This window comes from Meleagris gallopavo, chromosome 7 (assembly GCF_905368555.1).
Source record: "Meleagris gallopavo chromosome 7, MGAL_WU_HG_1.1, whole genome shotgun sequence".
NCBI lineage: Eukaryota > Metazoa > Chordata > Aves > Galliformes > Phasianidae > Meleagris > Meleagris gallopavo.
In genome coordinates, this window is record NC_139410.1 from 5,848,162 (window position 1) to 5,872,061 (window position 23,900).

Sequence of the window (23,900 nt, forward strand, 5' to 3'; positions counted from 1 at the left end):
CAAAGAGAGAGGTTGTATGCCAATGAGTGGATGCATTGATAAGAGAGAAAGAATGGCAGGCTGTCAGGGAATTAATTAATAAGAGAACCAGAGAAGTAATAAATCATTTGTCATTCTGTTCCAGATCTATGTAAGTACTGTAAAACACATGCTTACCTTTGCCCATATGAATAGCTTCTTGGAAGACCTTCCTTCATTGGAAGCTAATGGAAAATATTCATATACTGAAAATTCACGTACCTTTAATTGAGTTTTAATGAAGTGTCTCCTCTATCTACATACATCCCGTGTATCCTTCTAAACTCTTTTGTCTTTATCCTTTCTGTCTGGAAATCATACATTGAAAAGGTCATTTGTGTTTCTTGCTTTGTGAAGAAGAGGAGAGCTTCTATGACTGTAATGAAAACAGTAGTACAGAATAATGTTCCCCTTCCCAGGGAGAAGTGAATTTAATTAGCATGAGTCCTCCCTCTCCTGGAGGGAAGAGAGAAATAGCTCCCGGGCTTTTTCAAGAGAAAAAAAAGCAATCAGAGATCTGTAAATAACCTTACCCAGTGTGTTGTAGGACAAAACATTTTAATAAAACAGAAGGAAATTGCTTTGGGATGGGAGTTGTTCATTCTGACAGACTAGACCAGCAGAGAGAAACAAGATGTTTTCCTCATGTGTTCATGTATGTTAAAGAGTTCTCTGACAAAAACTCTTTCTCCCTCTTGGCAAAGTGTTGCCAGCACAGATCAGTGGGAAAAAGCATCACTTTAAGCTGGGCAGAGCTCCTTCCTCCTCCTAACCACTAGCTCTCAGGTGCTATGTTAAGTCTGGCATCCAGCTAGCATAGTCTGTTTAGCTTTACCTGGTTTGGGGGGAGGCACAGTAGGGGTTAGTAAATCTGTGTTTCTGTTGCTTGTTTAACCTTTAAAATCAGAACATTATAGGTTCTGAGGGATTTGAAATGAAGCTGCCATTCAGATTATGACAGGTTCAACTTGACTTTGCTTTACAAGGATTTAAAATCAAAAGGGTTTTTACTTCTGAAGTCATCCAGTGCCCTTTTTAGCTTAAACCCCAGGGATAATTTTTCGTTGCTCCTGATAGAAACTCTTTTGGCGCTATCAGCCTCGCTAAGTTAGCATTCATCCCCTGTGCTCAGTGCTTTCTTTACTACCAAGAAGTATTGCAGTCCAGGTTAACCTTTTAGGGGGTTTGCCACAATGCACCCTCAGAGCAATTGAGTGGGCATCAAACTCTTCTTCCAAATGCAGTGCAACGGGCTGCGAGTTTCTAGTGCCTGACTTTAGATGATGCTATACAGTTCTTACTAAAACCATTTGGAGGCAAAGCCTTTGATAGTCTACTTTAATTGTAATTGTTGCAAAACATTCTGGGGAAATTACTGTCTTCTCTTTCTTCCACTGCTCCTAGGAGTTGTTTTTGTAAAGCCAAAATCAAAATTCAATTAAATACAGAAATCTGTAGGAACGTGCAGATTGTGGTGGCAAATCAGGGCGATGGTCCACCTGGAGCTGCTCACTTGTCTTGCCTTTGACAGTAGCCAAGACCAGAAGCTGCAGAAAATGATGTAATACCCCTATGAATGGAGAATTTAGAGTTGATATGGTGTGGGGAAGATTTCTGGCCAGCAGGTAGCAACCTTCTTTGAACAGCAACCATCCTTTCATTTAATATTTGAATGAATGGGCGCGTGGATGGATGGATGGATGGATGGATGGATGGATGGATGGATGGATGGAAAGGGTGATTCCTATCTACCTGCAAGTAATAGGAGTCCTAGATTGTCCTCCAAAACCTTCCTGTTTTCTTAGTGCAGCTCTTGAATTTCAAACATAATATCTAAAAGAGAATTTGGATTGTATTTTCAAAGTCTTCTTTAAGAGAAATATTCAGTACCTGACTGAGGTTTATTCTGGTTCCTCAATGAATATACATGTAGGATGCCTGGGCAGGTTTGTGTAGAATCTTGTCTGTGTTTCAAATGCACAAGTTAATGGGAATTCTGCATGCAAAAGGACCGTGAGATGAGAACGGTGAGCAGATCTGCCTTGCGGTGATTTCTTTCCAAGTATTCTGCAGCCAGCTTTATTCTCAAAGGTACCTTATGTAAACGAGTGAGAATATGCACTGGTTTGATCTCCTTTATTTCTGATGCTTGTAAGGATCATGTTGTGGCAAAGCAGTAGCTTGACAGCAGCATTTCACCTTTTTTGTCTCATGAGGAAACCCTTAGCTTTCTGTTTTGTGCCTGTGAGGTTCCAGGTGAGCGCTGAGACAGGAATAAAAGAGAGAGATTGATTCTCTGCCTTATTACACCAGTGCTATGCTGGGCTACACTGCTGAAAATCCATAGCACAGTGATAGGAGAGCTGAGCACACCCGGGGTGGACATGGGCTGGGCTGACATCCCTGCATTGCTGAGAGCCTGAGACAAGGCTTTGAGTACAGAGTGGGACATCCTTAAAACACAGATCCATCCACTAGAATGGGCACAGCATGAGCACTGTTAAACTAATGCAGCTCTAGAATAAATAGAAATATTATCCTTTTTTTTTTTTTTTTTTAACCATAATATTAATCCAGTAGGATGATTGCCTAAATAAAAGCTGAGCTTTGTTGGGTTAAATTATGTTCTAGCTTGGCAATATTAAAATTTAAATAAATGACTCTCCTAAATTGGGTCTTAATAGAAATCTCTGGATGCTTTTAATTATTTCTTTATTCCAGTTCTTCCCCTGCCATGACTTGTTTTTGTTTGTCAGTAATTACATGTGATTAAAATAACATGGTAGGCAAATGCAGTAGAAGAGTCATAGGCTGAGCTTCTGTAAGGCAACTTGGTTAGCTGGGCAGTCCTTCCTCCCTACCCCCACCTTGGTCATTTTGTGCTCTTTCCAGGGCATCTCAGGATAGAATCTTTATTGCCTGCTTTTATTTTTTCTGAGTGTTACCACCATAAATGTTCTTTGAAAATTAATTAGAATAATGTAATTAAATACAGGGTCCGTTGTTTTGAGAGCAGTCTGCAATAACTGATGAAAGGATTTCCTGCACTGTCACTAATTCACTTTTGTGTACAGTAATTGACCTTACAGTGATGTTTTTAGCCTTCCCTCATAAACAAAGAGTAGAAAATATTTGTATTTATTTTATTTATTTCAGAAGGCTAAAAAAGAAAAAAAATCTGGCCAATTTTCTTCATCTTTACTTTCAAAACCCTTCATTTCTTTCATTTAAGAAAGGTTGGACGTCATCTATTCCTGTTCCAGTGAGTTTCTTTAATGCTAGCTCTGAGAGCAGCCAAAGCAGGTGCAAATCCAGCCATCACTTTGCAATGTTGTGCCTGAAGGTTTCTGTAAAGACACAATTTTTAGCATGATTAGACCCTCAGTACAAACATTATGAAGCTTAATACATTTTGTGTGTTTAGCAGACTGTAAATTAGAGGACTGAGCAACTTTTCTATTCAGAGGCAGATTCTAATTTCGTTTTAGAATGGAGAGAGAAAGTGTGTTCATTATGTTGGATAAATTGGAGCCCTAACTAGCCTGCCAGCAAAGCCACCTCTGCTGGCACCTGACCTGTCACTGAAATTCAGTCCTCTCCATGCTTGCCTCTCCCATTGTGCTTGCAGAAACGCTTGGAGCAGTCATCAACCTCTGTGCCAGTTGGGTTCTATAGATTTATCAAGAAATCCAAGTCATGTTGCAGCTTGCTCTTGGGGTTTTCTGATCAGTTTTCAAGTTGAGTCTTTGAAATGTCTGGATGGCTGCTGCAGGAAATGTGGGACTGTTCTCTTAGCTCCAACTTGGATGACTTACATATTCTTCTGGGGGAAAAAAAAAAAAGAAAAAAAAAAGAACAAATGAATGGCAAAAATAAAGAAAATTAATGAAAGCATTAACCCCAGCGGAGTCTAAACTGCAATTCTAGCAAAAGCTTTAGTAGACAAGCCCAAGCAGTGAAGGCTGAGGGGAGAGCAGCCCGACTGTCTCCTAGCACATCCATTTGCGGTTACGCAGACGTCAGGTTTCCTGGACAAACACTAAATTGAAATGAAGAGGGGCTGTAGCCTGGTACAGAGGGCCACAATTCTGTATCGAGAGCATTCTTAAGAGCCACCAAGGAACACACATCTGATCTTCAGAAAAATCTGCCTTTTCGTTAAGTAATAGTCAGGAGAGCTAACTTTGGTACAGATCACTAACTGCCTGCAGATCACTATCTTCCGCCCATCACAGATGGCAGGAGACACACATGGGACCATTAATAACAGAAGCTGTCAGCAGTTCTCGTAATGGTACAACTACACTTCCTCCTCTAAACACAAAATAACACGACTATTGCTCAGTGCTAGGGACATCGTCATCCTTCATCTCTGTTTGTCTTACTTTGCAGGGAGCTGGTCAGGAAACTGGCAGTACTTCTGGCTGCTACCAACTACCAGCTGCCTTCTCAACTTCCAGTACAGTGCAAAGGCAGCATTTGTTTTTCCTCTGACCAGTTGGTTCTTCTGAAATATATAGAAACTATGTCTCTGCACTCAGTCAGTTGGATCCGACATTTCTCAGTTTTTCTCCAAAGATGCTCCTGGGTCTGCTTGGTTCAATGCAGCTGTGTGTTTGAGGGCCTCTTAGTGTTTGAGGGTCTGTAGTTGGTGCTGGCAGTTGTTCTGATGCTGTATTGGCTCTGAAACGTTGTAACCTCAGATTTTAGCCATTTTAACACCTTTCTAGACTTTCCTGTACTTCACTTGCCAGATGCCAAACCTGAGCTCAGCCCTGGATAAATCCCTGATGTAACGGTGGTCCCATGGCTTGCTCACAGACTTCTCCTGCAGTTTCTGATTCTCCATCACGTTCCCTATGCCCAGTTGGGGAAGTTGGCTTCCTAGGTAAGTCTTATTATTTCCTTGAACACACAGAGGTCAGTGAAAACACTGAAGTGCTTGGAATATTTATCCTTTTAGTTTACATGAGTCATTGTCAAGGATATCTGTCTTTTGCTTGCTCAGATGCTTGACCCTCTGTGGGGTCCTTAGAAATACCAGCAAGTGAAGCTTCCTACCATCATCAAGTCAGAAATAGTGCTTTTCTCCCTGAACTGATGCTTGTCTTTAGTTTTCTTCAACAACAGGGCATTAATTTACATATTCCTCTCTACTTACAGCTCAAAAACAATAGAGAGGGTATTGGCGGGGAGAAGAACATCAATAATGATTCTTGCTTCTTATTTTTAAGTTGAATCTGCTGGCATTGTTTCATTTTGTTTCCTTTTGCCTCAATTTGTTTTTATAGCACATTTATTTTTCCTGTTGACACAACGGTTTCCTGATTCATGCTCCTTAATCCTTCATCGTTTCCCTCTTGTTTATATCCATCTCCACTTTCACTTTTTTCTTATTATTTTACCCTAGTTAAATTTGATAACTTTTCCCCATCCTTTCCAAGATACCAGCCGCTCTCTTTGCCGCCTCCCAATAATAGAAGCGCGCTGCCTCTGACACTAAGGAGATAACCCCTTTGTGCGTGTCCCTTCCTCGCTAAGCGATACAGACAACTCTCAAGCAATGACAAAAGCCAGCTAAGCAGTGATGAAATACAAACATTTTCTGGCATGCTGAGAAAGCCTGCCTGGAGCAGAGGCCGGGCCGCTGTGATTGATTTGCCGGTGGGATCCGCAGGGAGGGATGGAGCTGTCCAAGTGGTAAGAGTCTTTACGAGCAGAGCAGATGACAGACTTAAGACAAGCCCTAAGGAGTGTGTCTTTGAAATTTAATAACATAAGAAGAAAAATATTCCACACTTCACTAGCAAATCTAATGCTACACACTAAAAGCATTATGAAGCTTTTTTTCTCCTTTTTTTTTTTTTTTTTCCCTTCTTTTTTTAGTAAAAGACAGAGGGACATTTTAGGAAAGTTGATTAAGAATGTGGTTTCCACGCTGCTTCATTTTAGAAAGTCATATTGATGGCTGATGTACGTTTTCCTGCACTTTATAACTTCTGAAGTGTATTAATTTTCCTTGCTGGGGAAAATGTCATTCAAGAAGATTTGGGGAGGAGGAAGGGGGCCTGACATCCTTATTATGCTGTCACATAAAGACTGCTTCTTCAGACTCTTCAAGGTCTGTGTCTCTGGAAGAGTGACAGACTAATAGGTTCTATTCTTAAATTCAAAGTATCGTTGATAGCACACCATGCAATTTATCTTTAAAATAAAAAAAAAAAAAGTGAAAAAAAATTCTGCTGATACATAGTTGCAGAAAGTCGCTGGGAGATAGCTGAATAAAATTGAATTTCTCCTATCTTGCAAAAATATAAACACAGAGTATTGACATGCTCGGCTCTGAGTGCCTGTATCTTCACAGTGTAGGACCAGATGTAATTACCTACATACTGTGAATTTCATTCCCATCACAGAATCTTGAGGCAGGAATATCGAATGCTCCCAAGCCTGTAAGCAGCCATGGCATTTCCAATGGGAATAATGACTTTTGATGACACGATCCATTGTGGCGTGAAATAAGTTCACGTCGTTACACATATCTGGGAGAAGCACAAACAGGGTTTAATAACGTAGAGATAAATGAAACACAAAACATGTATTTATTCTCCATCAGGCCCTCAAGATCAGAAATCTGGAGCTTGGCAGTAGTGGGAGCAGAGAGAGATGACTCTTGGGACTCGTTGTATTTTGCTTCTGATGCCATGATTTTAAAACCCGGCTGTGGATTTTCAGCTGTGAGTAGGCAGTAAATGATGCTAGACGTGCATTTTAGAGAGTTATAGATAAACTGTGTAAGCATATGAGAAGCAAAAGCTTTGATAGTACGAGGAATTTACCTAAACAATTCAGGTAGTCGGTGAATTACCTGCTCCTGCTAAACGAATAACTTTTACTTGAAACCATTCCGGTTGGCCCCAGACTGTGCAAACTAGGCAATATAAATGCAGCTGGTAGAGTTCATGCACATACAAATGAGATGAGTAAAAATGAATCTCCGTTCTTTAAGCAAATCAGGTGCGTTCACAACATTGTCTTTGTTTTGCTCCATCGTGAAATTGCAGAATAGATGGGAAGGAAATGAGAATGCTGAATTGTGAAGCGATGGCAAGAACGTACGGGCAGACAGCTTCATGCTTCATCTTGGGATATCACGGCACTTACTTGGCAAGCAGTTTTTCCTAACTCCTTCCTGCTGCTGTCTAGCTACTTTTCTAATGGCTGCTATCAATCAGCCAATTCCATTTCACATTGCAACTCTGGAAATCAGTGGGAACCAGCCATCATTGCTGGAGGAACACCCCCCCATGGCACTGTCCCCCAGGGGAGATCTCATCTGATTGTTGCGTAGGATCCTTTCTTTCTCTATGACACTGCTCTGTGGTTGGTCTTTGTTCCCTCAACCAAATCCTTAATGCCTCCTCTTCTCTGGAAGCAATTGAAGCAGTTTATGCCTCTTGATTGATATTACACACTTAAAAATAATTTACCCTTCAGATACAACCAGGTTAATCTGAAATTGTTTCAGGTTTCTACACTTTCCTTTACTATTAAGTCACAGCGAGTTGAGGTGTAAGAGGCAATCCTTATGCATCAAGAAATCCCTCCTCAGACTTCATTCCTTTTGATTGTTCTCGTGCTTAAAACCTAAGGCAAGCTTTAGAACAACAACTAGAGGTTTTGTGTCTGGATTTTGAGGCGGTGACATGGAATTTTGGGGAGGGAAAAATACCAGTAAGCAATGCAAAGCCAGGAAGACCACATTCTGTTTTCAGACCAGCAAAGCTGGAGGAGCTGAACTGAGATAGAGGTGGCAAATTGCAGCTGGTGTGGATTTATAGCTTGTTCTGAGAGCCAAGGAGTGGATTACGCTCCTCCATTTGCCAGCTTTTCATCTCTGCTGTGTATAACGGTGCTCCTTTTCATTTCATAATTAATCCAAATAGAGTAAGGTAACTAATGAAAATAAGATTGAAATACAGTTGTGTGGAAGACAAATGGGTCTACAAATGGCATGTACAGGCAATGGATGATGCTAACTGTTTGTAATATGCCTGTGCCTTTCAGAGGAATTAAAGTCTTACCCCATGAATCCTACTGAGGCAATCTGTGTGATGAGAACTGATCCGTGTAGCACAAAGAGAATTTCAAAAGCAGGTTTACCGGCTTGATTTAATGTTCTCAGAAAGAGATTCAGGTCCTAATCCTGAGTTTACCATTGATTTCTTTTGTTCATTCAAATCTAATGCTAAACACTTTGCGCTGACTTCAGTATTTGCATTGCTGGTCTTCAGGTGCTACGGAAAAATGTGATTTTAATTTTGGGACAATCTCTCTTTAGTATCCACAACAATCCGTGGTCTTCTTGTCTTTTTTTTTTTTTTTTTTTTCTAATTTAATTTTGAGTTTAAAAGCTGCTGTTTAAAGCTGTGAAACAGTAATTCCAGATTTCCTGAAAAGCATCAGCATCCAGGCAGGGAGAAACCTACAGAAGCTTTGGTGATGTTGTGCGTAGGGCAGCTTCATCACCAATGCTCTTTCTACTTCCTGCAGCTCAGCTTCTGAATCAAACTAAAAGCAGTTGTTCAGTCATCTCCATGTGAGTGTGTAGTAGTTAAGTCCTGGATTGGTTCTGTCTCCACATCGTGCAACTGGTTCTTAGTAAATGCACTTTTACCATGATTGCTTTTTAATAGAGCAGATCAGAAGATTAATTTAAACTGTATTTATAATAACAAAAGAATTCCATGAATTCTGCGTTAATCCATAGATTGTGAGAGTTAAATGATTTTCTCGTGCTACTTATTACAATTACTTGATGTCTTTAGGACCTTGGATTTCATCAGTGATTCAAGCATGGATTGTTACGGTGCAAAAATAAACTCCTCAGCATAAAACTTACTACGTGAATGAGGTGGTGAGAGCTAGACAAGGCAATTCATGGGCAATGTCATGGAAGGAGTGTGGCTGGAAGGAGGTGGAGCTGAAGCTCGGGCTCTTGTTCTGTTTGTGCTATGAAGTGCAAGGGAGTCTGGTGAAGGCTCACTCCTGAGCTTGAAGCAGAGCAGAGCATGCTTGGATAGAGTTTTCATGGTGAGTTTTCTCAAGGAATATTTCATCTGAGCTCTGCTTTAAGTGCTTCTCTTGATGTTGCAAGCAGAAATGGGAATAAAGAAACAAAATCTTTATATCAAGCATATTAGGCCAGATTTCACTGCTAGCAGAATTGGCATCCACTAATGCGTTTATATCTGAAGTTAAAGTCTTGGCCCTTAGCCTCTGAGCAGCAGTTTATGACCATTCTGGATACAGTTCAGAGCTATGCTAAGTGGTTCCATTTGAAAGACATTTTTCAATTACAAAAAAAAAACAATTTTGGGAAAAGGTTCTGTTTAAAAGTGCCTGTTGAAATTCCATTTATGCATGCTGGCCTTTCTTCTTCCGTTAGGTTGCTAAAGCTCTTGTGAAAAAAACCTAGCTCCCTAACAAGCCTATTAGCACTGTACAAGGAATGGCAGAGAGAAATATGAATAAACCTTGGATGCATTTGTCTGGGATTTAGAGTTTATATATAAAAGTGGCGGCTGTTTTTCTCCTTGCCATTGCTGCAATTAAAACGTCAACCCTGAGTGTCTTTCCAGGAAGTGTAGAACCAAACTTGAAAGCCGTTGAAACACTTGAACTCAGACTAAAAGGACAAAGACAACATTAAAAGTTTCGTATTGAAACGCTTTATTTCCAGAAACGTTAAACAAATAAATAGGTAAATAGGTAAATAAAGGAACATGAGAAATAAGAAGGTTCCTTACTGAAAAATTCTTTTTTCAGACACATGTACGTATGGGCTACAAACTAGGAACAAGTAAGGGGGTGCTGCGTGCAGTGGGTCCAGCACTACGGGGCCGTGCCGTGGCTGGCATCTGCCTGGTGCTGGTTGCAGCTGCACGTTGGGCAGTGCGGGGCTGCGCGGGGCTGCCGGTGTGCTGGCATCATCGTGGCCGCTGCCCTCATGGCCATTGCAAAGCAGAAGCTAAGGAAAGGCAGGGCGTCCCAGGCAGCCTGCAGCTGTGGTGTTGCACGCGGTGCCTGGGAGAGCTCCTGCCGAGGAGAGCCGGGTGTGAAAGTGGGGAGCACGAAGGGCAGAGCAGCGTGCGGTGGAGGAGCACGGGCAGCACCCAGCATCGGGCTGCTGCTCGCAGGCAGCGTGGAGCAGGGCAGGGCCTGGCACTGCTGTGGCGCTGGTGCTCTGTGAGCAGAGCCTGCCAAGGCCCCGGGGCTGTCTGTCTTGGGGAGCTTGGCCGGCAGGGGCCCCACGCTTGCTGCTGCCTGCGTGCCTTGTGGTTCTGCTGCCTGCAGGCTCCTCTCTGGCCCAGCAGCTGCTGCCTGCGTGGACTGGGATCCTGGGCTGCTCTTCTGGGGGCTCTCATTCAGAGCCTCCTGCAGGCCCGGGCTAGGGGCAGCCTCAGCTCTTCTCTTCCGGGCCGCTCTTAGCTTGCAGTGCTCCAACAGCCCCGGGTCATCTCTCCTGAAGAGTGGGCAGGAGTAGAGGAGTAACTGCAAAAGGTAAAGGAGAAGAGTTAGGTGGTGTCAGTGTGGAGCTGAGGGACAGCAAGATAGAGGAACTCGGTGCTAATGGCTGAGGGCAAGTGTGGGTATGGACAAGGCTTATGGGTGTCTTAATTTCAGCTGAGATGCAGTTGTATTCTTCAGAGTGCTGGTCTGATGCTCTCGTTTGCTTCTGGGAGGTAAACACTGTTAACAGCCCTCCGATGTCTGTAGTTGCTACTAAGCAGTGCTGTACAAAGCCAGGGCCAGTGGGAAAAGCAAATGAACGACTGTGTTTTGCTGAGCCAGGTATCCCCACACCAATGGGTCCCTTCAGTCCTACAGCTCAGGCTGACTGAGACAAGGTATTGTGTGAGTTTGTTGTGAGGGCCGTTCGTGTGGGGACCAATGGATGCCCTTACCTTCCTCTGGGCAGCAGTGGCTTCTTCCTCAGCCAGAAACTCAGGAAGGGACGGAGATCTTTCCAGGTCCCGTGGCACTTTGGTGAAGCCGTAGCGGTTGAGCTGGCGAACAAAGCTCTTCATGCCTGTACAGCCAAATGCTCTCACAGGCGCTTCCTTGGCCAGGACTTCCACCATGAACAGTTGTTCCTCGATCACGAGGCAGTTTCCTCCGTGGCCCCACCAGATGCTCTTCACTTGGTCACTTTCGGCCAGCACCCAGAGTTTCTGTGGGAAGCTGAGGGCTGAGAAGACACTGGCTTGGCCAGCGCCTTCCTCAGAGGGACTCAGAGGGAAACCGTTGGTTTCCTCTTCATTGGGAAACGTTTGTGAGTCCTTTCCTTCCACGGTTGGTGTTTCAGCAGCATGGCCAGCTGGTGCTTGGTCGTGAGCTGCCGAATCAGTGGAAGCGGAGCCCGAGGTCTCAAACAGCTCCTCCAGATCAGCAGCAGAAGCTGTTTCCGCAGCTGATGCCTCCATTTCAGTGTCTCTTGTCTGATTTGAACCAAAGAGTGAGTGTGCACCCACTTGTGCAGCGAGCCAGTGTCCGCCCTGCCTGCTGGCACGGGGAATGTGGCGGCACTGCCTGGGGGTTCCGGTGGGAGATGCTTAGGTGTCACCATGACACCCTTGTGTGGGCACTGTGACATGAGCGTGCGGTGCCGAAGGCAGGGCTGGAGCCGCCGATGTCACTGCACAGCACTTTTGCTGGTCCTGCCCTGAGCCACAGATGTTTGAACTTGAGTCGTGAGGCAAATGCACTGTGTTGGAAGGAGACCAGCCCTCATCGAGGCCTTGCTGCCCCTTCCCTGTCTTCTCCCCCAGGTTGCTCCCTGCTGGCCTCCTGGGTGTCCCCCTACTTCTGCTGATGGGGCTGAAATCCCTTTCCCAAGCACTGGTACCCTAATAAAACAGCCATTTCCTCCCAGTTTGTGTCCACCTCTTGCCAGTGCAGCATGATTTCCGTAGCACAGCTTGTGCAAGGGAGTAGCTGTGTGCCCAAGCGGTGCTCTGCAGTGTCAGAAGCGGTGCAGAGGCTGCTCTGTAGGTCCAGCATGGAGAAAGACACAAAATACACTGTGCTGATGGCGTAAACAGGATGTGTGCAACTGCTCTTTGGTTCCTTTGCTTTTCTTTGGTATTTTAGAGGCAGAGAAAGTGAGCCAAGGAAATCAGGGATCTTCTCTGAGCCTTTTAACTCTCACTCCTCTGTACAGGATCAAGCGCCTTCTCTGTAAAGGCAAGGCGTGATGTAGAAGTAGTGTCTGGATGCAGGGCTGTAGTGCATCTATGTTTGAGGAAAGTGCTAAGCTGGAGGAGCTGTTGAGCCCCTCAAAGGCAGAGAAGCCTTGCAGAGGTTTTGGCCAATGGGAGGGCTGTGCAGGCAGCAAGCATGTGAAGTTTTCCAAAAAAACACATGTTGAGTTATGCCTGTGGGACAGCCCTGGCCCTGTGTTCATACAGGAGGGCAGGCAGCTGGAGAGCATCCCCAGGAAAAGGTTTGGCATTTTGGTAATGGCAACTTGGATCAGCCCTGTGCCCTGTTCTCAAACCCAGGAGGGGTGCAGAGCTCTTGGAGAGGGGCCACCATGATGATCCAAGGGCTAGGGCTCTGCTCCCGTAAAGGTAGGCTGAATGAACTGGGTTTGTTTCAGCATGGAGAAAAGAAGGTTGTGGGGACGCCTCATTGTGGTGTCCCTGTATTGAAGTGGAGATTGGAAAGAGGAGGGTTATGAACTTTATGCAAGAGTTGCTAGTGATAGGACAGAGAGAAAGGTTTTAAACTTAAGGAGAGATTTATATTAGATCTCAGGGGCATGTTTTTTGCTGAGGGAGAGGTGAGGTAGTGGGACAGGCTGCCTTGAGAGTCCAGGTTGGATGGAGCCCTGGGCAATGTGATCTAGAACTTGATCTAGAACTGACTGTATGACTTTATAAAAGGACATAATAAACGGAAAGGTTAACGATTCAAACGTTTTATTTCCAGAAGAACTAAATAAATAAACAGATAAACACATAAAGAAGGGCAAATTACTATTGAGAAGGGCCTGGGGGTTCCAGTGGGAGATGCTCAGGTGTCACCATGATGCCCTTGTGTGGGCACTGTGACATGAGCGTGCGGTGCCCGAGGCAGGGCTGGAGACCCCCGAGCCGATGTCACTTGTTGCCAGGGATATCCCACTGGTCACAGGGGTGTTCTGTGAGCCTTTTAAATCACATCCATCTGTACAGGATGAAGCACCTTCTTTATAAAGGCAAGGTTTTATGTAGAAGTGGTGTCTGGATGCAGTAGTGGAGTGCATGCCAAGTTTGCGGACATCACTAACCTGAAGAGATCTTGAGCCATTCCATTTCAAGGAGACTTTTCAGAGGTCTTTGTGTGAACTTGTTTAATGGGTGGTGTCCCAGCCTATAGCAGGGGAGTTGGAATTTGATGGTCTTGTAGGTCCCTTCCAACTCAAACCATACTGTGATTCTCTGATCTATGATTTAGTCTTGTCCAATGGAATGGTTGTGGAAGCTGCAACAATATGAAGTTTACCAAGAGCCTGTGCTGAGTTGTGCCTGTTGTGCAGTCCTGGCTCTATGTACTGACAAGGGAATGGGTGGCAAAAGAGCTGCTCCAGGATAGGGATCCGGGGGCTCTGGTGATGGCACGTTTTTTGGTGTCAGTTCTTTGCCCCAGAGCCAGAAGGGCCAACCGTACCCTGGGGTGCATCCTTCCCATCTCAGGATATTCTTGTATTCTATGATTCTCTTTTTGAAGCTGTTACTTGATCATTTGGACTGCAGGGGCTGAGCCAAAGTCATTCAGACCTCTGGTGGCTTCTCAGGCTATGGATGAATATTCCATAAAGAATTAGAAATAGTTGGGCTTTAAATAAAAGCAGTAATGTGGCGATCCATGGCAACAAATGAAACACAATTCCTGTATTTCTAGCATTTAATGGATAAGATATGCCATAAAACTATCAGAAGTGTGAACCTTTCTTAAAACCTTGGCAGGGAGCTGCGTCTGAAGCACTATAAATCTGTAAAATCTGTAATGTATCATACAATCTGCTTTTTTTTTTTTTCTTTTTTTTTCCCCTAGTAATTGAACATGGTATTACAGGATATTTTGCATATACCTGATACTGTAAGAACTGTATTAGCTTCGGATCCCTTTTCAACACTCTGCAGCTACGTTCCATTACCTCGCCATAGATTGTTATTGGATGCTATCCAGTGCTCCAGTATTAGTGTCATAAATGCCTCCGTGACATACGACATTTGTTACACTCGACAGCAGCATTCATTACTGCAAGCAGCAGCAGCCAGGCCGTGTTTCCTCCCATTATTTAGCCATCAGTGGACGAGAGGTGAGCCCTTTGGCAGCAGGAGGAGCGGGCAGCCCAGGGTAGTGACACTGTGTGTTATCTCCGATGGCTCAGTCGATACCTCGTGCTCACATGTAGCCAGGAGATCTGTTGACTCACAGCAGTAAACGCCTTTGTTATTATTTATGACTTTTTTAATAATGCCTCGAGGCTCTGCTGGGCAGGCTGTAAGAATCCTGTCCCAGCCAGCCCGAGGAGATAAGCTGCACAAAGCAGGGCTATCGCTTTGCATCGCAGTCAGGGAGCAGTGCATAGAAAAATGAAGTGCTGGATACTGCAAGGCTCTTGCTGAAGCTGTCACCAGGTCTGTCCTCTGCTTCGATGCCATGTCTCACTGCTGCACTTGCTGGTGGATTTGTGCCTATGAAAGTTAGTAGGTTCTTGCAGCAAATGTCCTTTGGCAATCCAAGTGCTAAAGGCTTAGATTGTTTTTCATTCTTCTCCGTGAATCAGAACCCTCCAGGCATCAATACAGATTCTGAGAAGCTAGGCAAGTATTTAGCAGTGGTTTCTACCAGCTTACTGATTCAGGCCACCTGCAGGTAGGTGCTTTGCGTAGAGCATGCTCCTGTTTCTTGCAGACCTGCTGATTGTATGGTGTCTGTGGGCCCCAAATCTCCTTTACCAACTTTTTTATTTCTGTTGTATGCAAAGTGTGATGCTGTAACAGAATACATTCAGAAAGACCTAACCTAGTGTAGTTATGGGTCTGGGCACTAGCTCATTCTGCTGCACTGGGGGACGAGAACAAAGAATCATAGAATGGCCTGGGTTGCAAAGGACCATAATGATCATCTAGTTTAACCCCCTGCTATGTGCAGGGTCACCAGCCAGCAGACCAGGCTGCCCAGATCCACATCCAACCTGGCCTTGAATGCCTCCAGGGACAGAGAATGCAGAATTTCCACCTTTGCAGTGAGTGTCATCAGTGCCTCAGGCCATTGCTTGGTTTGGGCTCCTGTTCTTCTCTCTTGGTTTCATATTGGATCAAAGAAGTTGCACACTGCAGAAAACAGTGCTGCCCATCACAGGAGACCAACAGACAAACGGTCCAGGTGCAGAGAGATCAGTGTTAAGCATACACTATTTCACCTACACCTGTCACTGAATGAGGCTTACACCTACTGCAAAAAGAGTCACGAAAAGAAAGTTTTAGAAAGTAAACTAGATGAGCTTTGTGGAATGTAAAGAATTCATTTGACTAATGCAACTCTGCCCTAGGTTACTGCCAGCAGCGTTTTCTAGCATGGGGCTCCAAGGGCACAAAAGCCAGAATTTCATAGCAGTGTAAGGCTAATGATTAAAGTGTGTGTGCTGGCAGTCACGGGAGCAGCACCGGAGGAGGAAGCACACGCCTTTCTCTTTGGCGTTCTGACAACCTGATATTAAAGACCTGCAAGTGTCAGAAGACGGAGGAAATCAGCTGGCCCTTCTGACAGATTGTACAGCGTAGTGTCTGTGCTGTCAAGGCAGTGAATATGACAAAGCTGAGAAATGACAGTAATAGGAATGTTTAGGAAAGGGAACAAGCCTAATAGAGATGCCGCTGTTGACAATAACATGCTTATGTTAGAAGTCAATTCTTTGAGCTTTTGTAGTCAGTGAAGAATTTATTGAACTTGTTTTTCTACGTCTGGTTTTTCTTTTTGTTTTCGTATCCTTACTGTGTGTCTGGTTTTACTATCACGGTAAAATACTGCTTAGTTGAAATATGGAAAAAAGAAGCTCGTTGCTCCGTAATGCTCTGTTTCACTTGAATTATCAGGGTAGCACAGGCAGCATCTGAGGGCTCCATTGTACTGATACTGAGCAAACACTGGGAAAGAGAGGATTAAAAATCACATTATTTTAATTCAGAAAAGCTTAGAAAGAGATGAAAATAAACCAACTTATGAGGTGGGGGAGCTGAAGTCGGAGAAGCCTAAGGATGGTGTTGGATCCACCTATCTGGCTACCTGCAAGTGAAGTAAGTTGTTCAGACTGGCCATGGGGCTAGCTGTGGAGCCTACAGAGCATGGATGAGCTACCAGGGAAACTTCAGGCTAAGTGAGAGGCATTTGGGGAGGGGAAGCATCTTTGTGGACAAAACATCATCCTCCAAGCTTGAAATAGTAGTGATAACAACAACGAGCTTTAAGGAAAAAAAAAACTGAAGTGTTTCCTGATCTTATTTGATTTTTATTTTTTTTTTATTTTGATTATTTTGAAAAAAGGAAATGTTAATTACAGTCCTTTTCCATAAGCTTGGACATATAGTGGACACGAGTCCATTGTCTTGGAGCTATTAGGATTACAAAGCACTGACTATGCATAGGATCTGCTTTGTTACCAAATGCTGCTTAGATTATGGATTGTCGCCACAGCGTGAAAATTGCACCAGTTCATTAAGAGTTGGGTTTAATAGTGGTCATTGCCTATATTAGTGTGACTTTCAGCAGCTTTTACGTGCCTCGGGGTGCCTACAAGTGCCAAGACACAATCAGCAGCTCTGGCATACTTCAGTCTGCCATCAAAGCATTTCAGGAATTTCTTTCTACTTCTTTCTCAAATTTTCTTGAGCTGCCCATTTGCAGGTTTCAAGCAGGATTTAAATCTCTCCCCCTGCCTCAGCTGTCTGCAGATAAGATATATCGAGTCCCTCCATGGCGGTGCACAGTCACTTGTGATAGATGTCTGAGATCAGTGAGTGAGTTTCTTTGAAAATTAAGTTTTTCTCACTGGATTCTGCTCACCTGGAGCCCATGGGAACGAACTGCTCTCCGTTTCTGCTGTGGGATGGCAAAGGTAGATGAGATGAATCCCACCCTGTATCAAAAAGCTATTATGCATCTGGTCATTCCTCTTGAGTTAATGGGAAGAATGCTGCACAAGCTATCCAGGGGAAAAATAAATCATTGCTCACATCCAGGTCTCCTCTTCCATAACATAACCCCATCCATCTCATCGTTTGGGAAAGGAAGGAGAACCAAAGAGGCTTTAACTGAATGGCTGCAGGCACCTGAAAATAGAGAGTGGGGAAAGAGAAAGAATAGAAAATTAATAGCAGGTTATCTAATATTCTCTGAATGCCTTTAAAGCAGTGTTACCATTAGTCAGAGCTCGGTTCCTGCATGTTTGGAATTCCTGTCTTTGGACATTTCTCAGCTCCGCTGAACACTTAAAAATGAGACATATATTGATGCCCAAAATGCATGCATTGCAGTCAAGTAGGAAGTTCAGAGGAAAGCATGTTTTCACACTAAAATCTATATTCAGGGATCTCACTTGTAGCAGAAACCAGAATAAATTTCAATTTGTGGTGACAGCAGTTTTGCTGTAACTTAATTTTTCTGAGTTAACCCATCAGTAAGTTTTATATTTTAAATGAAATTTTTTATTTAAAGTAAGAGCGATGGTATTTTTCTTCTCAGACTCTTGAAACAGCAAGAAACCAGCTAACGTGCTACAGAGGTAACATTACATGCAGTACAGTCGTGGATGTGCTGCTTCTGATGTAGACATTCAAGAGAAGAAACATTTCTGGACAGAAGATGAAGATTCTCTTACCCTTTCATTCTTAATATGTTATTTTTTAATATCTTCTGAATGTATCCAAGAGTTCCTTGAATTCTTCCAGACAGATTTTGACATCTTGAAGACTCTGCTCCTAAAGTTTCTGCCTTTTCTATTTTGTTGTAAAACTATTTTGAAAATCTCAAATGCCACCAAAGGGCCGAATAAAATCAAATAGAAACAAGCTCAAGTCCAGCTGAAAGGGAGCTTTACAGTAATGGTCCAGGTCTAGCAATCCTTACAAAAAGCTTAAAGTTCTTTTATATGAAGGATTTTCTTCTATCAGATAAACGCTTTCTTTGCTATAAGTGACTTTCTGGTGATTTTTTGATTGAAAAAGGATTTGTCAAGTTCTGAGATCATTTAAGCTCTGGAAATAATGCCCCTTCATCTCAGTCACATTTTTCTCCCAGTAAAAAGTTAAGAGAAGTCCCCAATGCCTGCTGGCCAACCATCTCTCCACAGCCCTGCTCTTTGAAGGGAAATGCGGGCAGCCGTATCCTGCTGCACACTTACATCTCATCCAGGACAGATCTCTGCACACATACTTCTGTCGACACACTGCACAGGTAGTTTGGGTTTTTCTGTCTTCCAAAGAAATCACCTTCCACCTTTGCCAACTTACACTGGGCAATTTGACTAAGGAACTTCTCAGCACTTTCTTTTATTTCCTTTAAATACTGGGGTCTAAGAAACCTGCATTATATGCCTCTGCCCAATCTATAAAGCTGCCTTTCTTTTTATCGGGCCTAATTATTGCCAAATAATAGTGAATTTGTTCATTACAAAACCAGGTACTATACCTCACTTTTGTCATGATGGATCTGTTTTCAGTTCCCTGATCCTACCGTTATCTAAGCAGATGATTACTGCGTTTGAATGACTTCACCTGCATGAGATGAGTCACAAGTTTAAGTGAATTCTGAGATTTTTTTCTCTAACATGCTTTGCCAAATCTCTGCCTATTTAAATATCTCAGAGAAGGGAGAAAAGTCATTACACTAAAGAATAGCAAAATGTTTTTGTTTTGATATCAATATATGAAAACCCTATATCAGCAGATTGTTGGACCTCTTCTCTCTTTCCCAGCTTGCCTTTTTGTCTCCATTATTAGGAATATTAAAGTGAATTACAGCCTGCTCAGGATTGTTCTTCTGTCCTCTCCCAAGAAAGATCCAAATTAACACACTGGGGAGGCAAAGGGAGGAGGAGGTTGTCATCATTTTCAGGAGGGGAATATTGAGGAGGATTTATTCCCAATTGGAAGGTTGGAAGACTTGGAACAACGTTTAAAAAACTGCATTCCTAAGCAGAACGTGGTGTGCATTTGGAAGACGAGGAATAATTGATGTATTTGTTGAAAGCTGTTTATAGAACAAGAAAAACCAAGTAGAACATCTATCGTATGGTGAAGTTGGTTGCTTGGTAAATAACATTCCACATGGTGTGACAGTAATGAAGAGTTTTATCTACAGCCGCTGCAATCATGGTTTGCAGCATCTGTTAAACATTTTATTTACTCTTATTTAGACAAGCATGCTAACATTTGCATGAAGAATCTTACACTGTAGCATTTGGAAACCTTCCCATCTGCCTTTCTCTCCACCCTTCCAAGGGTTCTGCAAAGTTAATACTTTGTCTTCGCCCCAAGTCAGACTGTGTGCCAGCTCATGAGCTGCTGCAGAGCCTCTCTGTGATTTCTTTCTGCTCCCCAGGTGAGCATCCCAGCATCCCAGTGGGTGTTCTGCCACAGCACAGGGAGGTCAGAAGGCTGCTGTGGTGCTGTGCTGTGTCCAGTTTGGGCAGAGGTTCCATTGGCTGGGGATGCTCTGGGTGTGCTGCGTGTTCCTGATCTCACTGAGCATGGGGAGCAGTCATCATCAGTCTGAGTACCTCTGCATGGTGCTGTGCATAGACCTGACTACAGACTCAGTCATCTGCTGCTGCCAGGATGCCCATAAAACATTTTGCTATGGCAAGGCAGCAGTATCATGGCTAATTAAGCTCATAATTGCCTGTAGCCTTGTCCTCCCTGATCTATTTTCTGCATTTGTTGTTGTGGTTGTTGTTTTGTTTTTTAAATTAAGCTTTAGACTGCAGACTGTTTGAGGCAGGGACTGGGGTGTTGTATCTTTTACAGGCAGCAGGAAGGTGCCCTGACTCTCAGAGACCCCCTGGGCTGGGTGACTGTCATGTCAGTGCACGTGGCTGCTGCTCTATTGATGACTAAAGGTCCTCAAGCAGAGGGAGTGTGTAATCCAGCAGGGCTGAGTGCTAATATTATAATAATATCTAATATTATCCTGAGCAAAGATTCCTTGAAGAAAATTAAGGAATTAGTAGCCTTCGGTGAGCATGGTTTCAGCAAAACCCTTCTTTGTATCGACTAACAATCATGTGCCTTTTCTGGGCTGGAGTTGAGAAGTTCTGAGTAATGACGCTAGTTGAACCATTAATGGAAGTCCTTAAGTCGTTTCTTGATACTTTCCATTTTGGGGCATCTTTCTTTTCAAAACAAAAACCAGAACCAAAACCAGATGCTGCTCTGTGCACATAGGAGAAATCAATGAATGGGATCAATATTCCCTCCACAGGTAATAAATGCTGAGAAGCATTTCTGTCTATCTAAATTGATCCTAGAGAATTCTTTAAATTGGTTCTGATGTGTATAAAAATCATTTCCCTATTGATCAAAGCTTTTCTTTCTTTCATTCTTTGATACATTATTTCATCTCTGCCGTCAGTAATGGTCCCAGGCTTCTCTATGTAGTTATGTTAAACAGAATGTCTTAAATCCATGCAAGATCATAATTTTAATGACTCAAGAAATAACTGGGCTTGCGTCTTTGAAGATGAATGCTTTGCTTACGGTTAGGCAGCCTAAGTATTTTTAAATTGGTGAAGTCACTACGTCTGAATTATCTATGATAAAACCTAAAAATAGTGGCCATGATTGCATTGGAAGCAATTGCCCAAATCCCGCATCCCTTACTCTGGGTGTCACTGCTGCTGCTACACGCAGGTGATTTCTCTCCCTTTCTCTTTCCTTGTTCTGCTCTGCATCTGAACAAGAGCATCCCACTGTTGAGTAACCCAGCTGCAGTGGTGTTAAGGTGAAATCCTAAGACTTTGGCCAACAGCATTTATTGATTGAAGAGCCTGCCTGCAACTTGACCTTCTTTTTCTGCTTTCCCAACCCAGAGGTCTCCCTGAGCGCTGTCTCCCACAAAGCACTACTGAATTGTCTTGGCTAGGTTTCATTCAAAATTCATTTTACAAAGAGGACAGTAATTGTGGCTGTGATTTCTATTAGGACCTTATGGAATATAAATTGTCAGGCTGTCTTTTGACAAGTGCAGGTCTTGTTCCCTCTACCCCAGGTAATTTGGTTCTATCAACCCAGCAAATTAATCTTGTCTGGTTTTGTGTTCTGAAGAAACGCAGTCACCAATTCCATTGCTTCAATGTACCAGCCCTATTTTAAATTTAGCTCCCAGTTCAAATTAGAAGATGGTTTTGTATTGTGTCTACATATGTGGCTTTAGCTTTGATAGTATTTATGTAGCAACATAGGTGCTAATGGATTTTAAGGTCCAGTTCTGTTCTGAGAACAATGTTAAGATGTGTCTTTAGTACCAGGAATAAAAGGGCACGGGTGACTTTGATTGCTTTTATGAGGCACAAATATTTTTCCAGCCCAAAGAGCAGAACTGCCTTAGGAATTCATCAATGCCCAAAGCAAAGGGCACTGCCAGCCTGGAGGTGGCAGCCTGGCCAGGCAATGTGTGGTGCTGGGAACTGAGCCTGTTCTCTGGGAGGTGCCGGGGCTGGAGATGTGCAGCAGGAGCTTGCTGTAATGCTGGAAACAAAAGGAGCCGAGAGGCACTGGCCTCTTGGGAAATGTAGTTGCATCCCAGAAGGTATGTCCAGAAATACCACGTCCCATCTGCTGGCAGCTTCATGGGCTGCATCACAGCTTCCAGGTGGGGTGGGATTCATAGAAACGTAGAACAGATTGGGTTGGAACCAAAACAGACGGGTTTGTCCACGCCATGTGGGTGACAGTTTGGACTATTAAACCCTGTAGGTGGCTCAGCAATTGATTCCTCTGTGGGTCCCTAAAAGGGAGACATAGCAGCGTCCTGGGCTTGACTGCAGTGCAAGTGTACAAAGAGAGAAAAGATGAACAAATACTTTTTAGCACACAAATATTTTTGCTGGGTAAGTCACTATCCCTTTCAGCGACTGCTTGCACAGTTGTTTATGCCTTCCGGTGCTTCTGCTGCTTTTCTCTCTACCTTTTCTATCTCAGTGCATGCTTTTTGGAGCAAATGACCAGATGGTCAGAGCTTATGTTATTCTAAGGACGTAATAGGGGTACATCAGAAAAATTAGTACCTCTGTTCTAGCAACGGGCAACAACAGATTAGATGTAATTACTACAAGGGCTGCTACCGTAGGGTCTCTTTGGCATGGCGATGTGCTCTGTCATCACTCCTGCTGCCAGGTGGAGGAGGAGGAAGGAGCTCAGGGCTGGAGCTTGGGTATAGCTCCCCATGTTGCTGGTCTGTGGATGTACCAGCAGATCTGCAGCGGCTTTGCATGAGCTGGACGTCTTTGCAACCTTGAGTTTGAGATCTGGAGGTGCTCTGCATCTTCTAATCAGAAACTGTTCATTTTGATGCAGTTCTGTATTACCTGCTGAGCACAGTGGATTTGCACAGACCTGCCCCACCTGACAATTTACCCCCAAGGTGTATGAAGGAACAGTTATCTCCAGGCTTTTGTCTTGCTCTGAGTGTTATATCAAAGTGCCTTTGTTAGTGCATGAGGAAGCGTCCTTCATCAAAACAGGGCTTCGCATGACAATTACGTAATAGATTTTGTTTGGCTTCCTAATTGGAGAATGTCTTGAAAGAGCAATAAAACACAATTTGTTCCCAAAAAGAAATATCTCCTTTTGGAAGGAAAGAGGGAGTAAATTTACATTATAATGAGCAAAGTGTTATAGGTGCGTAGATCAGCGGTGACAATGGGTGTCAGAACATGATCTCATTTGGTGCATTCCTCTCCCCTCTCTGCCTGTATTTGCAGTGCATCCTTCTGCTACAGAGCAAGGAGTTGCTGTGCTCATAGCCAGCAGCAGCAGTGCATCACAGGGTGGTAGGCACGAAATGTATGGGAGATGAGACACTACTCCTCACCAGGGCTGCTCTGTTCACCCAAGCCCTTTCCCTGGCATGGGGAGATGTGATATTTGCTGTTGCACCTCACAAGCTACTGGCAAGCTGCAATTGTCCAAGCCTTCCTTTTATTTTTGTCTCCCTCCTGTCCTTCTCTGTTTCTAACAAGCACTTCGTTATGGCTTTGAGGAGGCTGAAAGTGACATTAACCCCCTGCCCAGCTGTTGCGGTGTCAGGGCTCCAGGCAAAATGGCATTTATTTGGCTCCTGGAGAAGTCATCCCAGTGACTGCCTGGAGAGCCTGGCTGCAAGTGAAATCCATATGCAGTGCTTCTGTCAGCAAAGACTTCCTGGAAGAGAGTTTGTAATAAATATTCACATCTGCTGCTTTGGACACTCTAATCCATCCTACAGATCTTTGCTGTGTCAGGCTTTGTTCTAGATGAGGAAACTGGGTAGTTGTAAAGGTTTGCAAATAGGGCATATTTATCATGGTTAGCTCTACCTTCCATTTGCTTTTCCTGCACTCCATGACTACACTAAGCGTAATGACTGGTTAAGTATTCTCAAAGCATTTGTGAGCAGCTTTAGACTTGTGTTTCCTTTGAGAGATGGAGAAGTGGCATTGGTTTGCTTCCCAGGTTGTCAAGTGAGCCAATGTGACGATCATTGTTGTGAATTAGGCTGAGTGGAAGGACAATGTGTTTCCTGGATGAACAGCACGTTGTATGGTCACAGCCAACACCATGGCTTGCATGGGA

The 23,900-nt window shown here is 43.7% G+C and overlaps 2 protein-coding genes across 4 annotated transcripts in view; one reads left to right on the forward strand and one right to left on the reverse strand.

The window, feature by feature from the left end:
- SPAG16 (sperm associated antigen 16) overlaps nucleotides 1-23,900 on the forward strand; it is a 350,605-nt gene that overhangs the window by 325,291 nt on the left and 1,414 nt on the right. The gene's annotated exons all lie outside the window — the stretch shown is intronic.
- On the reverse strand, nucleotides 9,913-11,504 carry LOC109368447 (uncharacterized). Its single transcript, XM_019616894.2, has 2 exons — nucleotides 10,986-11,504; nucleotides 9,913-10,572 (listed from the first exon to the last, which is right to left on the reverse strand). Exons 1-2 carry the CDS (start codon nucleotides 11,502-11,504, stop codon nucleotides 9,913-9,915), a joined length of 1,179 nt encoding a protein of 392 aa, XP_019472439.2.

Bases quoted from the DNA above. Each gene is read 5' to 3' on its own strand.
- LOC109368447 (XM_019616894.2), bottom strand. From the start codon at position 11,504: ATGGAGGCATCAGCTGCGGAAACAGCTTCTGCTGCTGATCTGGAGGAG. The intron at 10,573-10,985 runs GTAAGGGCATCC...TACCTTTTGCAG, and splicing joins CCACTGCTGCCCAGAGGAAG to TTACTCCTCTACTCCTGCCC.